This window comes from Bombus huntii, chromosome 17 (genome assembly GCF_024542735.1).
Source record: "Bombus huntii isolate Logan2020A chromosome 17, iyBomHunt1.1, whole genome shotgun sequence".
NCBI lineage: Eukaryota > Metazoa > Arthropoda > Insecta > Hymenoptera > Apidae > Bombus > Bombus huntii.
The window spans coordinates 5,101,462-5,116,487 of NC_066254.1; the positions used below are offsets into that span (position 1 = coordinate 5,101,462).

Genomic DNA, 15,026 nt, shown 5'->3' on the forward strand with positions numbered 1-15,026 from the left:
TCCAGGCTTGCTATGAAATCGCTTAATTGCGAGAAATTTATGAACTGTGTCGCGTGCGGATCATACCTACGAATCACAGTTACATACGTTAATGCCAAATCCCGAATGAAAGTATAACCAAAGATAGTATTGTTATACGCATAAAAAGGCAGTTCAAAAGCAATTCTTACTTGGACCATCGTATGTAAAACATTTCTAAATCGTCTTCGACGATACCAATCTCTTCTTCTTGATGGGCCTGATTAAAATTCTCGAGGATAATAGCAATGTACATATTGATAACTATCATATAGCTGATTATGATGAAAGAAGTAAAATATGTTATTGCCAAGAGAGGATATCCGCAATTTCCATTCATTTGTCGACTAGTCGGAGTCGGATCGCAATCCGGTGGTTGTACCATCAAAGACTCTAACACATCATTCCAACCGGCCGATGTCATTAATCGAAACAGTAATTGCATGCTTCTACCAAAAGTTTCGAAATTTACCTACAGAAAATGAGAAAAAAAGAAACGAAAAGGAAAACACAAAGAGAAAAACAAAGAAATATCAATTAGCATGTCGTGTTCAGATAATATGTGATCGGAGGAATAAAGATTCAGAGAAATAGATGATAAGGTTTTAATAACGTTTACTCACCATATCATCGAGCGCGCCTTGCTTTTTAACATGACCAAAAACTGACATGCCGATAATGGCATAAATAAAAGTAATTAGAGCTAACAGGGCACCGATGTTGAACAGCGCCGGAAGACTAACCACCAGAGCGAAGAGCAGTTTACGAATACCTTTGGCTGCCTTTATGAGCCTTAAGATTCGACCGATTCTGAACACTCTCACGACTCGCAGGAGCGTCGGAGACACCGGAAAGTCTACCATAATATCCTCCATTAATATTCCTAATATGGATGCCAGCACGAGGAGGAAATCGAACAAGTTCCATGGCACCGTGAAATAATGATATCGAAGCCCAATTATTTTCACGATTGCCTCTAAACCGAAAACGGTCGTGAAAAATGCGTTGGACACTTCGAGAACGAAGAAGATTGGATGAGGCTGATCGTAATGCTCGATTCCCATTGTCAGCATGTTGAGGAATATCAAAATGAAAATTGCTATTTCAAATCTGGAAACATCGTAGTTGTTTATAAAACGAAATTGGCAAAACGTAGTCGTGCTTCTTGAAAAAAAAAAAAAAAAAGAGACGAGTAGTTAAGAAAAAAGGGAACGTAAATGAACAAGTAAAACTGAAATTCGTTACCTGCGTGAATTCGATAGGTCGTAAAACATTGCGAGGATTTGATTCATCGGACGCTTTATCACTTTTTGTGGCTTTTTACGGCCAAGCTTTTTCATGGCAGTGTAGTAGTGCTTTTGACTTTCGGTCAAAAACATTTCTAGCACCCCACCTTCGTACTGAAAATAGGGATAAAAAGGATAAGAAGGGGAATGGAAAAAATGTTTCAGCGTTCGATGAAATACGTAATAGAGTTATTCTTCGATAACGTCTTTTTGATCGGTTGTGTTTCTTACCTTTTTCTTCAACATATTAAAGTTGTCTATAATTACTCCGATAAAGAGGTTTAGTGTAAAAAAGGAGCCACAAACGATAAATATCACAAAGTAGAAATATGCGTAGATGTTTGCTTCTCTTTGAGGCTGAAGATCTACACCTCTTGCGTCTACTGCATCTTGCATCACCTCCATCCACCCTTCGAATGTGGCTACTTGGAACAGAGCTAGATAAGCTATTCCGACGTGATCAAACGTAATTTTACTATTTTCCCAAGAGTAATTTTTCCTCAGACAGTCGTCTTTCGTGTTTACGATCTAAGAAGTAACGTTCGTCGATTCGAATATTCCTTTCTTGCTTTTCGCAACCTGATATAGCAAAACTCCGTTTATATGAACCTGTCGGGGGACAAGTTGGTTCATATAACCAGCTCGTTCATATATTTTTATGAAATTTTAGAAATAGCAGTCCACCTATTTCTTCCCACCTACCAACATCATTGTTAATATCATTGTCGGTATTTAAGGTTCTGAACATTTTCCTATGTAAGTGACGATTCGCACCAGCGATCACGGTCAAATCACGTTAAATTAGGTACCGGTCAAAATCGTTTACACATGATCCAATAAGAGCATTCGCAGTAAGCGGTTCAAGCCAAATGAAAATCTCTTGACTTGTGCCTGATTCGACCTGATCTGACCGTACAGTGATCGTTAGTCTGAATCAAGTTTAACAGATCCTCTAGAGTCCAGCTGATCAATATATAGAGTGTCATGTTACAGGCCAGCCACGTCTAGTTCACCAGCTGGAAAACGTTATATTTAAATATTATGTTACAGATTTGAAGTAAGAAAACGTCTTGTAAATCCGGGACTGCTTATTTGATGAGTGCTGCATGCTCCTAAAGTCTGTCTTTTCCTAAAGTCTAACCCGATATATTGTTGATACAATGTTAAGAACCTTAAATATTGACAATAATATCGATCGAGCGAACGCTTCTTTAGACATTCATATAAGTGGATTAATACTGGACGGTAGTCCAGACATGATAGAAGCTCAGCTAGAGTTCAGTTAATTAGACATTACTAAAATTTCGTTCATATAAACAGAGTTCCACTGTACTCTGCTTTTGCCATCGTCAAAGCAGAGAAAGAGGATAGAGAAGAGATTCTACTTACTGATATATCTAATAATTCGCCGTACTCGTCAACGCATTTGAAAAACTTGCCGCCGAAAAATTGTACACCCATAATAGAAAATATCAGCCAGAACACGAGACAGACGAGGAGCACGTTGAATATACTAGGTATCGCATACATCAACGCGTTCACTACGATCTAGCCAGGACAAAAAAGAAACAGCCGATACTCCTAAATTTCAAGCTCCCAGGAGATCTACCAGCAATCTACCAGCATAATCTACAGCAAATTCCTTACCCTCATGCCTTGCCATCTCGATATCGCCCTTAATGGTCTCAGTGCTCTCAAGGTTCTTAGAGATCTTAGCACTTTTAAATTTTCGTTTTCTTCTATCAACAGACTAAATGTTGATACCTGTTCAAGAAAAGTTACATTACAATTGTTGAAAAGACACGTTCGTTTCTTCGAACCTCCAAAAAATAACATGCTGCTTGTACATTTAGCTTGGCAGTGTATTATCGTAAATTTAATGTAGTAATTAGTGCTTGTTTAACTCAAAAGAAAATGGTTCCAAATTCTCATATTTACGAATTTTCTATACAAACTTCAAATTACAAGGAATTGAATAAACGAAAATTGCACAGCTACTTTGTATGAACAGCCAGCGAAACATCGATAATAACGGTGTTTAGAATGTCATGCAAAGCAGTACTGATGAGTTTCTTTTCAAGCATTTTACAACTGATTAAGGGCTGCACTATTTCTGTCAAATCCTGTATTCTCTTCGATCCATGGTACACATATCTATAAATGTATAAAAAGTTAGAATACATTCTTTTGTCGCATTAAGTAAGAAGACTTGTATAAAAGCTACATGAAATTATCTTTAATTAATTTCTATTGAGCCTTGTATATTCGTAGACTCAGGGTATGTCGTGCACAAATTTTTATAACCAATTGTAAAATATAAACTTACAATTGCTATGTTAAAACTAACGTTATGACCGCCACAAATATCGAAAGTGGCAGATAATATAGGAAGAAGAGGTAAATAAATTAGGTAACATTAGCGAAATTATGATGAACCAAAATAAGACGTAAAGCGTCAGAAATATAGTTCAACCATAACTGGATGCAATAGGAGCAACATATTAATTTCGCACGTACCTGAATCCGCAAGGCGACATATATAAAAGATTGAGAAATAAATGCATAAAAATGAAGGAAACAGTGAGAAAAAGTAGCGAAATCGCAACAGGATAGTTACGATCAGCGGGAATGAAAAATCCATGCAGCAACGATGGACGTTAAAATTTACACAGCATGCGCTCGCGCGCACGTATATGCTGCCGCTTACACATACACGAAAACACATATATACGATATGAAATCGATGCTGCTGTTGAATGTATAGGCTCTACTTACAAAGACAATTATAAAATCCAAGATTGTCCAAAAACTGGTGAAATATTTGCAGAAACCCAGAGCTAACCACTTGAGTAACATCTCAATGCTGAAAAGCGCGCAGAAGCCAAGATTGGTCCAATAGAGGATTTTCTTCAAGAAAGGATTATCATCTAGATAAATGTCTTCGAAACAAAGAGTTATGGAGGATGCAAAAATGAAAACTAGGATCATCCATTCGAAGGCAGGCGTGTCAACGACTGAAAGAATCACTGTTCGCATTCTGATCCATTTTTTGCCAATAGCTGTTGCAATACACCGGTCGATGCAGGTACACCTGCACATATAACGTATTTCTATCATATTGATTCGCTGGCAGGAGAGAAATTCAAAGTGCAGCAGTAGGTTCTTACTTCTGATAACACTGTCGTGGAAAGCAATCCTGCGGTTCTTTGCGTCGGTTGCTTCTTCCAAATCCAGGAAAAGAACCCATGCCATCGATGTATTTTCCTTTACTATCTCTCCTACCGCCAACCGTCAGTTCATCGACGTAGCTGACAAGCGCGTGCCAAGGTCGTTTTGGTACCCGATCCTCGGGTCTAGGAAACGGATCCATCTGAGGTAGCATCGCGACTCTTTCCTCAACTGGTGCTTTGTTCGAAGACGAAGAGTCTCTCACGACATCGACTTCTTGACATTCCTCCTCTTTGCCTTCGTTTGCCTCAATCTCTTTTTCCTTACTCGAATAATTGTTTTCGTCGTCAGGCGAGGCGTCCTTCTCTTCTTCCTTCTCCCTTTGTCCGTATCTTTGTTCTTCCGTTTGAGACTGAGAGTACATTGGATCGTAAGAAAAAACGGGCTGATTTAAACTTTCTTGATAAGATCTATTGTAAACGTTATCTTTTGGAAGGCTGAGTACAGTCTCTTGAATAGCGTATTTAGTCTCGTTGTCAGACCGATCTATTACGCGTCGCACGATCTTTTCGAAACGAGCATCCTTCCCTTTCCCTTTAGCGACAGCTTGAGACAAGCGCGAACATTTATTCTTCCGTATAATCGAACGGATACGATCGAACGATCTTGCGAGTTTCGAGTCATCGCCCACTTCCTCCTTCTTCTGTTTCAATTCCTCCGAATTAAAGCTGTTGAGCAACAAAGCAAGAAAAAGATTCAACACCATGAAATTACCCATTACGAGAGCTGGCAAAAATATGGCGAAGCAAGCCTCGGGCCCGTCTTCTTCTTCTGCTCGCATGCAGTCCCACAGGGGCTCGATCCATTCTCCGCATAATATACGAAATATCATCATGAACGAGTGAAAGAAATCGTTAAAGTTCCACCGTGGTACCGGATCTGGGTAAAATTTGTCCAAAGTGTAGTCTTTACTGAATAATTGCATGCCGATCACGGCAAATATATAAATCACGATCACCAAAACTAAGGTGAGATTTCCAAGGGCGCCGATCGTTGAAATAATAATACTGAGAAGAACCTTCATCGTCGTCCAGGATTGTGCCAGTTTTAACACACGCAGAAGTCTCAGTCCGCGTATCACGGACAGGCCGTCTACCAGCTCGAAGGTAAGATCTATCAGAGACGCTGACACTATTATCAAATCGAAATTGTTCCATCCGTTGGCGAAGAAATCTTTACTCAGCGCCAACAGTTTCAGCAAACATTCGAAGGTGAAGATACTGGTAAACACTTTATTACCGATGTTGAGCGCCTGTCGGATCGACTCGCTCATTCCGTGGTGTTCCATTGCCAGAAAACCAGTGTTCAGGACGATGCACAATGTGATTGTCAACTCGAATAGTGGATCTCTCACTACCTAGATACGAGCCACTGGTCAATCGAGAGTCAAGCGTTTTCATTTTTCTCGTTTGCTATCCTTAGCCTTATTTATCGTATTTTACTAATAACTGGTTCGTTATTCGTTATCATTCAGCTTGACTAACATATCCGCAACGAATATCGAACTCGTTATATTAGATAGAAATACTTGCTTTCATATCCGAAGACGCTCCTCTCTCGACTCTACTTTTACCTCTTTGGAATACCTACCTTGTACAAGCAATTCTGAAATCGTAGCCAACCCTCGTAATCTATACAGCATTGGATGCACTTTTCGCAATTTCTATCGGGAAGATCATCTGAAACCCAGCGATAAACGAATCGTTATAACTGTTGTATGGAATCTTATGTGGAATCTTGTATGGAATGTTCCGGTTAGGATTATGAGTAACGTGCATTTTGTCCGAGTTGTGAGACGATCGTGGTTCGAAAGTTATGACAAAAGGAAAACGATATTTGTTGCATTATTATAAATAGTAATAAATTACGATTAGACTTTATAGGATTTCCCTAAAAAAATTTAACCTAACGTAATTTTTGAATCACGATCGTCCCACGCCTCGAACAAAGTACATGTTACTAAGGATCTTCCCCTCTACAACATATCTCAAGGTTAAAGTCATTGGAGTTGAGGCCACCTTTTCTGCATCATTACCGAATCTTGTCTTTGAATATGTACAAACGACGAAGAAAATTCGTTGCCCCTACCTAAAATAACAATGTGCGATAGATACTCTGGCGGCAAGGTGTACATCTGTTTCTTCGTTTTCACGCCGTTGCATTTAAACACTCGAATTTCTCTAGTAGTTCCGCTGGCAAGAGAAACTGGAACGTTCGTAGGCGCACGAAGATAGCCCCCGGAATGAGTTGCCTGTGATTTTTCTCTTTCATTGTCCACTTCTGTCTCGTTATTCGTTTCATTCTTCGTTTCACCCGCATTAGTTTCGACATTGCCATCGGCGTTATTATTCGTAGGTATCCTCTCTTGCCAGTGGGCCCTAGATTCTTTGTTGTCACGCCTGTCGTGTTCTTCTACGGATGTGACATCGTCGCCATCGTGGTCGTCGACAACGCCTGAGTCGTCTAACGACGAGTGTTGATTACTGTTGTTACTTGCTTGTCGAGAATGAAGCATTCCACGATTTGGCGCCAATCTATGAACCCCGTTGTTATTCTCTACAGTTCGTGGGCTAATATTTTGTAGAAGTAAGTGAGACGGTCGAACGTTCGAATGTCTTGGACTTGGGCTCGGGCTTGGCGTCACCGACCTAATCGAACAGAAAGTTACAATAAAAATCATTGAAACGATTTTTCTTATTTGTCGAGCAATTCGACTTTATTATGACGAATGGTATACCTGCTTGGCACAGAGCCACCTTTATCTTGACCAGATGAACCAGAACCGGCAGTGCTTCTCCCACGTCTTCTTCTTCGTGTTTTTTTGCGCGTGTAACTACTTAGGAGAACTCCTTTCCTCGCGTCTAATTTCTTTTGTTTTTCTTTGGCAAGCGTCTTCACATTGATTTTTGTCGGGTCGAAACTAAACGTCGAGTCCTCGCGATGGTCGGTTAAGTCCTTTCTTCGTTCCTGTCGTATCAGTTGCAAGATAAGGTCAAAGGCAGACAACTCGAGGTAAACAATTACAACGATTATATACCTCGTTCGTAATTTCGGCTTCCTCCTCATAGCTCAGCGCAACGACAGCGAGCATCAAATTGATCAAATAAAACGAGCCGAAAAACACGACCACCGTGAAGAACGAGACGCTGATAGGTCCGCACGCCGACAATACCTAAAAACCAATATAGCAATTCTTTTTATACCTCGCAAACTAACTTGTTATGTAAATAGTGATTCCTTGGCGAAACAATTATCCGTGCGGAAAAGAAGTTGACCAACTACCTTATTATAGACGTCTTCCCAATAATCCAGAGTAATCAGTTGAAACGTGGTGAGCATCGACCACAGAAAGTTGTCGAAATTTGTATATCCATGGTTTGGATTTGGGCCAACACAAAGACAGATGTAACTTTCGTTGCAGTGCCTAAAACGTAGGGTTTCTCTCGAATTAAAATTGGCATATCATTTAAAACAGTCGCGCGTAATAAAGAACCAAGTTTGGCTAACCTGGCGCCGGTTGCGTTACCGCAAATTATTGGTTCTTCGTCTTCATCGAATGCCCAGTTGGACGAGTTCCAAGTCCACCTGCGGACGGTACAAGGTATCGGTTAATGCCTCTTGAGAGTCAACGAGCCATTGTCTCTCAAGTTAATACATATGTATCCGTATAAATACTTTGCAAGCAACATGTTAGAATCTAAGTAGAACATATTACGGCGAACAATACGTACTCTCTCCAATCGACTTGAGTATTATTGAATTCCACATTTTTTACGCATTTATTCCGAAGTTCACCCATGTAAACTTGTAGAGCAAAAAGTGCAAAAACCATCAGGCAGAAGATCGTGAGCGTCATTACTTCGGCAAGTTGCTTAAAACTATGTAACAATGCATTGATGATGGTTTTTAAGCCTGCAAAAATATTCGATAAACGATTATCCTTATTTTCATCCCATTATTTTCTTACGAAAGCAATTTCTTTTTATAACTTTTTCTGATAGACAATTCTAACAAATTTGTTGATCATTCATTGATTTACGAATTGTGTCAATTCTGTCTGTTTCACGTCAATCAGACCGATAATGATATTGTTTATGTTTTACTGTAACGCCAATATTTCTCAATCTTTTTCGAGTCATGACTCCACTTTGTAATAGCCGAATAACCAGCATATCCCTGCCCTATCGCATTTATATCACGTTACTATCACTTCCTTTCATTTATTGCACTATCTATATGTGTACCATGTATATCATAGCAGACGATATAGCTAAATTGGAACGAACGAATGTCGGAAATTTCTGATGTGATTTTGTGTTGATAAGGTAAAGTAATTTCAACTAAAGAAACACGGCAATCCCCAGAAACCAATTTGCAATTCCGTCGCTTCCAAGGTCTAGGAAGCCACCGGGTTTTACACGATATTTTCTCCTAATCTCGAAGAGAGAAAAGAAAGGGAGATGTCTGTGGAAAGTCGGCTTTCTTAAAGATTTTTACCAGGCATAATGGAAACAGTTTTGAGGGCTCTCAATACTCGGAATGTTCTCAACCCAGCCAAATTTCCTACTTCCATTCCAATAGTCGCATAACCACTGGTGATCACCACGAAATCCAACCAGTTCCACGGATTTCGCAAGTAAGTGTATTTATTGAGCGCAAATCCCTTGGCTATCGATTTGATCACCATTTCGGCCGTGTATATAGCTAAGAATATATATCTGGAAAACAAAAGAGAAGAAGCGACGTATTATATTCCTAGAGGTTTGATTAATCCGAGAAGTTGCGCGCGCCCCGTGAAAATGCTTACTCGGCTTCCTCGATAGTTTCCGTCATGGCGAGGAAGGCACAATTTAATATTATCGTAGCCATGACTATATAATCGAAGTACTGATTCGTGCTTAGGTAAATACAATACCGCCTTATAGGATTCCACGGGGAAAATATGAACCAGCTGTTTGTCGCCGTGAATCGGTGAATGTAATTTTTACGAAATCTCTTCGATACCACGCAGAATGTCTGAAACACACGGTACGAGTGATACATGAATCAAATGTTCCGCCATGAATATGCCAGAAGAAATATTCTTTTTAATAATTAAAAGGAAATAGCGATATCATTGCTATTTTCGATAACTAAACGCATATGACGTACTCCGAGACTGACATTAGTAAGATCGAGTGAAACTCTTAACGACTAAAAAATCAAACGACTAGTTTCGAGGTGATTAGTTTTACTTTTTACGAGCAACTATTTTTTTTTTTTTTTTTTTTTTTTTGCAACCTTACAATTGTATCATAAATTTAAATCATGTTAATCCTATAATTATTCCTTCTCTACCTTAAAATACAGGGGGTGTCCGGCAATATCGGGGAATCACTTTGGCAGTAGATCCTGCGCATGAAAGATGAAAAGGGTTTGTCTAAACATATGCTCTATACGACCTTGTCTCCGAGTTATAGCGAGGTTTTTCTTTGACAAACTGTATCTGCATACCTTCGCGAGATGCAATCAAAATGACCTGCTTAAATGCGAAGATTGGAGACGTTTTATCATCGAATGGAAATTTTCACAGGCGTAGAATACAAAGTTCAACGTCGTATATCGAGTTCCGTTTGTAAATAGGTACGCGAGATTACTTCGACCGTCTCCATCTTCTGATAGAATTAGTCCAGTTGTAAAAAAAAAAGTCCAAAGTTATAACTCAACTCGCTATAGCTGCTTATAGAACAGTGCGCATGTTCGCATGAACCTTTTCTATTACTTCCATGTGCAGAGTTGATGGTGGTGAAGGGGTTCCCCGATGTTGCGGCACAGCCTGCATATTAATCGAATTGAATATATGACGTTTAACTAATTATATCACAAGTTAACTAACGGTTAACCGATAAAATAATTTAAAAAAGCAGGAGTCTAAAGACGTACCTCGTCGTAGATAAAGTTGTCAATCTCCTCGAGAGGCCTACCGTAAAGCTCAGTTGGGAAAGGTTCGAATTTGTTTGGAAGCACCGCACCATCTTCGACCGACATTCGTCGTTTCGGCTGAAAGCCATAATCTCTGACGAGCTGTACGGTCTTGTTTTCCAACCTGTCGAGACTTTCCTTCGTGAAGAGTTTCACCGTTTGCTTATTGTTCCCGGTGGGAGTTTTAATGGACGACTTACTAGCGGCTTGGCCATTCTCAACTCCGTTCCTTCCATCTAGAATTTCACCGGCGGTCGTTGTTCTGGGAATGCCGAGGGGATCCACTTGGATCTCCGCACTTCCAGAATCACCGGTCCCAGAATCGGCCGAAACACCTGCTGCTGCGGCCAAGGGAGGTCGCAGCCTCGCCACATCTCTAGATCTCGAGATATCGTCGTCCGTAGACCTTTCTAAATTCGATCTGGTTCGCCTCGATCTGCCGATCTCTTCCGCCAAAGCTTCCTCCGGCTCCGACTCGAATCGGCTATCACGCTTTAAACGTCCGTCACGTGCAGCAGTGAATTCAAGCCCGGCGTCCGAAACGGACGACCTCGAACGTCTGTGATGTGTCTCTTCCGCGTACGATGTCAATGGATAATTTGGAAAAATCGGCGAAGGTGTTTCGCTGGTCTCGTACTCTTGGCCGGTATACTCCGGCGGACTGAGGCCTGTATACGGTGGCGGTGATGATTTCTCCACTTCCGGAGGCGAGATTGCATCGCATTCGCTGGTCTCACTCGCGGGAGAGATAAGTATCGAGGCAGAAGTTGTAACGAACGTCGAACTGTCATCTGGCCCTCTTCTCCCAGCGAGATCATCGGTTGAAACAGGTATCTTAGAATCACCAACGTCCGACTCCATCCACGTCGTCTGCTCGGAGCGCGGAAACTCAAGGAGAGACACACGAAGGGTACTGCATGCGGATCGAGCAATGCATTCTCCCTGTTGCTCGTCCTCCCCCTCGCGAATCCTTTCGACAGGTGGCGATCCATAATGATCCCTTCGTCTGGTGGCGGATTCATCGAATCTGAATCTAGGTTCGTAACCAGCAGCGTCCGTCTCTCCTCTCCTTAATGGCTGGGGTGTTCTCGAAATCCCGACTCTTGACCGATCCAAAAGCTCGAATTCCTCGGCTATGCCCGTAGGGAGATTTAAACTTCTTTGGCTTCCAATCTCTCGTGGCGATCTTTCGAGAGTATCTCGTGTGAGACCATGAGATCGAGTAGCCTCTCCTGACGAGAATCGAACGAGCTCTTCTCTGAAGAGATTCGTCGCGTAAAGGCCCGCCACTCGGGGTCGATTAGCGAAGCCATTGTCCTCAGAGCCGTTGCTCGGAGGGTTGGCAGAACCTTTGTATCCCTCACGGCCACCTTGCGAAGGTATCATTGGAATCTTTGGTTCCTCGGCTCACCGAAATGTGTACCTTTCATCGTTGCGGTTCCTACGTACAGCTTATCGCGTTTCCTTTCTATTCTTTTTCACCTTCGCGACTCGACAGCTCGTGCACATTCATCCATAAGAATCTCTTCCCTCGATAATAAACAAAAGCGTAGAAAACGCATAATACTGTTTGACCGCCGACTGGGCCTGCTTCTCGATATCGTCGTAGCACCACCGTATTACGGCAGGCTGGAAGGCAGCAGTTTCTTCCCCGCTAGTTTGATCGCCGGCCGTGTCTGGTATTCGATCACGATGCGTTCGTTTCGCACTTGTGGATATGCTCTTGTGTTTGTACTTCTTTTGAAATTTCAAAGGATGCAGCTGCTATTGACTGAGCGCGAACTCGTATGTGTGTCGCGGTACAGTATATAGATTCTTCTTTTTTCGTCGATGACGATCGTGCCACTGCGGCGCGTTTCACCACCAAGCGGTAAAAAAGTCAAGAAGCAGAACGAAAGCAAGAAAAACAGATATAATGAAAAGAAAGGGAGGAAGGACGAAGAGTCGGTCAGATGATTGGAAACCGGGAGACGAGGGACAGCAAGGAAAAACAAGGAAGGAGGAGGGAAGTATTAGAGTATACTCGAAAGAGACGTTGCGTGATTTTTCCTTGATATCTTGATGATCGATGTACCCCTAATCCGGCCTGGCCTGCGACGTCGTCACCTGGATATCGTTCACACACGATCCCGTCGTTGATCGCATCGCGAATAGAAAACAATGCCGAATAACAAGATAGAACAACAACAACAAGGAATGACGTAAAAACCAGTCTGTTGATTACTGGTCACTCCAGTAACGTATGACACTCGCGAATCATATTTACCATTTGCTTTATCCAAGGAGATTCAAAGCTTGGGCTCTGAATAGCGTTCCAAATTGGGTTTAAATGAGATGATAACGACGTGTCGACCAATTGGATGAGGAGGAAGAAAGAATCAGGCACATAAATTTGCGAGTAACGAGCCGAGGGGAACGCGATATTATGTGTTAAAATCGAAACGATGGGATGGAATGGGATTAGGATAGAAATTAACGCGTATTTAAATATAACGAGAGAAATGAACGTAAAGAGAAAGGAGGCAGCGAAGAAAACGAAGGATTTAGTAAGAGAAAGAGAACTGGAGGGAAAGAAAGGCGAAGATAGAAATAGAGATGAAGGAAAATAAGAAAGGAAACCGTGGTGTACCCTCGTCATATAGTTCGGTAAATTGTGACTTGAACAAGGGTGCAAAATCACGAACGTCTCCGACGAGAACTGTGACGATACTATGGGACGAAGTCGATTCGTTTCGCGCGCGCGCGTATTGAACGACCGAGGAAAACGGCTTTGAGGTCTCTCTTTCCCTGTATAAGCGAATCTATCTAAACCTAACACATCGAAATACATGCATGCACACGCGCATCGGGGGTTATCGCTACCGCGAAACTAGCGAACCACCAGCCTGCACGAATGCTCTTCGCTATCCCCCACTCTAGCTACAACTGACCCCTGCAGGTGATACTGTGGTCAACAAACATTATTATTCCTTTTTCTCTCAACCAATATTATCTTCTTCTTCTTTTTCTTTTTCTCCTCCCGAAAATCAAACACAAACGACTTTAACGATAAAACATGGCGATGATTGTTTAGTGTTTCGCAGAAAAAGCCTCGTTCTTTTGTGCATATGTACCGTGCTGTATATAAAATCATGAAATTCGCTTTGAGAAGAGAGTTAAGAACATCATTACCTCTTTTCCTACTTTATTTCTTTGTCTCGAATCCTTTAAAATACCATATCGTACTTTCCCATTCCAACGTTTCCTTGCTATTCCGAAAATTGTTCTCGCGAATCTTCCACTCCTCTCTGACACATGCGGTATTCATCTACGATTTTCTCTTTGATCGACTTTAAATTTCGAATAAAACGTCCTAGTTCCTCAGGCTATATAGCTATAACTACAAACTATCTTTCAAATACTTATTGATTTGTCCTCTAGCGTTGCTTTTGCTAGATGAAGTATTTGATTGGTATCAATTTTCATTAAGTACAATGTATAATACAATGCTTAATTCTTAAAAGTATATGTTTGTCGAGAAATGTCTAAAAATCGTTAATTGATACTTCGTATTCGTGAATGAATAATTTTGTCTTTGGTATTTCGTTTATTGATAATTATATTCTTTCTCGTCCTTTGGACATCTATTTATATCTCCCCTATAAAGATCAACCATTAAGAGAAGAACAGGAAATTAACTGAAATAAAAATAACGATTTATTATTAATATTTGTTTATGAGATTTTGCTGTAAATAATATTTAAATAATACTTATTTTTACATTTATATTTTAACATTCATATATATTAAGACTCATATATATTACGTTTATGTAACCTCAATATTCATAAAGTTCATTCGTCTATATATATTGCGTACATGTCGTACTATATTTGCATATATACATATGTATATTGAAAATCGACATGATCATAAATTTAATTTTTTCATGTGTAAGAAAAGATTTCGTATTCCTTAAAGTTTCATAATTTGTCCTTTAAATCAGCAAGAATATGTTGGATTGGACATGGACTAAAATTACTCTAGATGGAATAATCTATTTTCTTTCGATCATCGTTTATAGAAATTCTATTAGTTCTTGGAATATTTTAATCTAAAATATATCAAGCAAAAGCAAGAAAAATTACATTAATCTCAATCATATATGTATATACGTATGCATAATGGATGTTCAAAAAATAAAATTCATATTATTCTTAATATTTAAATCCGATTAGTTTTGTAAATAGCAAGCAATAAAATTTGTTGCGTTACGTGACACTCTACCTAGATATGTAACACGGTTAAACGTGTTATTATTTGGTTCGCTGTTTCCACTATAAAGATTCAAAGTTATAGATTCAAGAAATATAACGTTTTTAAATGTGATATATATAACGTATTTCATGCTACATTATAAAATTGTATGATCAAATACAATATAACACCTTTACACATTCGATCAACACGAAAACTGAAAATATAAAGAATTGTAAAACATATTAAGCACTGTTAATATTACTTTCCTTCTCCTAGTTTCCCAAACTTTAAGTT

General features: G+C 40.2%; 1 protein-coding gene across 3 annotated transcripts in view; it reads right to left on the bottom strand.

The window, feature by feature from the left end:
* LOC126875063 (sodium channel protein 60E-like) overlaps positions 1–14,942 on the bottom strand; it is a 22,567-nt gene extending 7,625 nt beyond the window's left edge. The window contains exons 1-20 of one of the 3 annotated variants that reach the window (XM_050637696.1): positions 13,123–14,942; positions 10,455–12,338; positions 9,340–9,548; positions 9,030–9,250; positions 8,264–8,444; positions 8,040–8,117; positions 7,815–7,956; positions 7,570–7,704; positions 7,270–7,499; positions 6,621–7,180; positions 6,119–6,211; positions 4,472–5,885; positions 4,080–4,395; positions 2,952–3,068; positions 2,694–2,852; positions 1,536–1,832; positions 1,264–1,418; positions 642–1,128; positions 171–490; positions 1–66 (exon numbers count right to left, since the gene is read on the bottom strand). The exon at positions 1–66 is cut by the window's left edge and continues 294 nt beyond it. In XM_050637696.1, the coding sequence (XP_050493653.1) occupies positions 1–66; positions 171–490; positions 642–1,128; positions 1,264–1,418; positions 1,536–1,832; positions 2,694–2,852; positions 2,952–3,068; positions 4,080–4,395; positions 4,472–5,885; positions 6,119–6,211; positions 6,621–7,180; positions 7,270–7,499; positions 7,570–7,704; positions 7,815–7,956; positions 8,040–8,117; positions 8,264–8,444; positions 9,030–9,250; positions 9,340–9,548; positions 10,455–11,879 (6,605 nt within the window). In that variant the 5' untranslated portion in view covers positions 11,880–12,338; positions 13,123–14,942. Of the gene's footprint in view, positions 67–170; positions 491–641; positions 1,129–1,263; positions 1,419–1,535; positions 1,833–2,693; positions 2,853–2,951; positions 3,069–4,079; positions 4,396–4,471; positions 5,886–6,118; positions 6,212–6,620; positions 7,181–7,269; positions 7,500–7,569; positions 7,705–7,814; positions 7,957–8,039; positions 8,118–8,263; positions 8,445–9,029; positions 9,251–9,339; positions 9,549–10,454 lie in introns of those variants that run through there. The other 2 variants (XM_050637695.1, XM_050637697.1) reach the window with 2 other exon arrangements.
* Between the last annotated feature and the right edge of the window lie 84 nt (positions 14,943–15,026).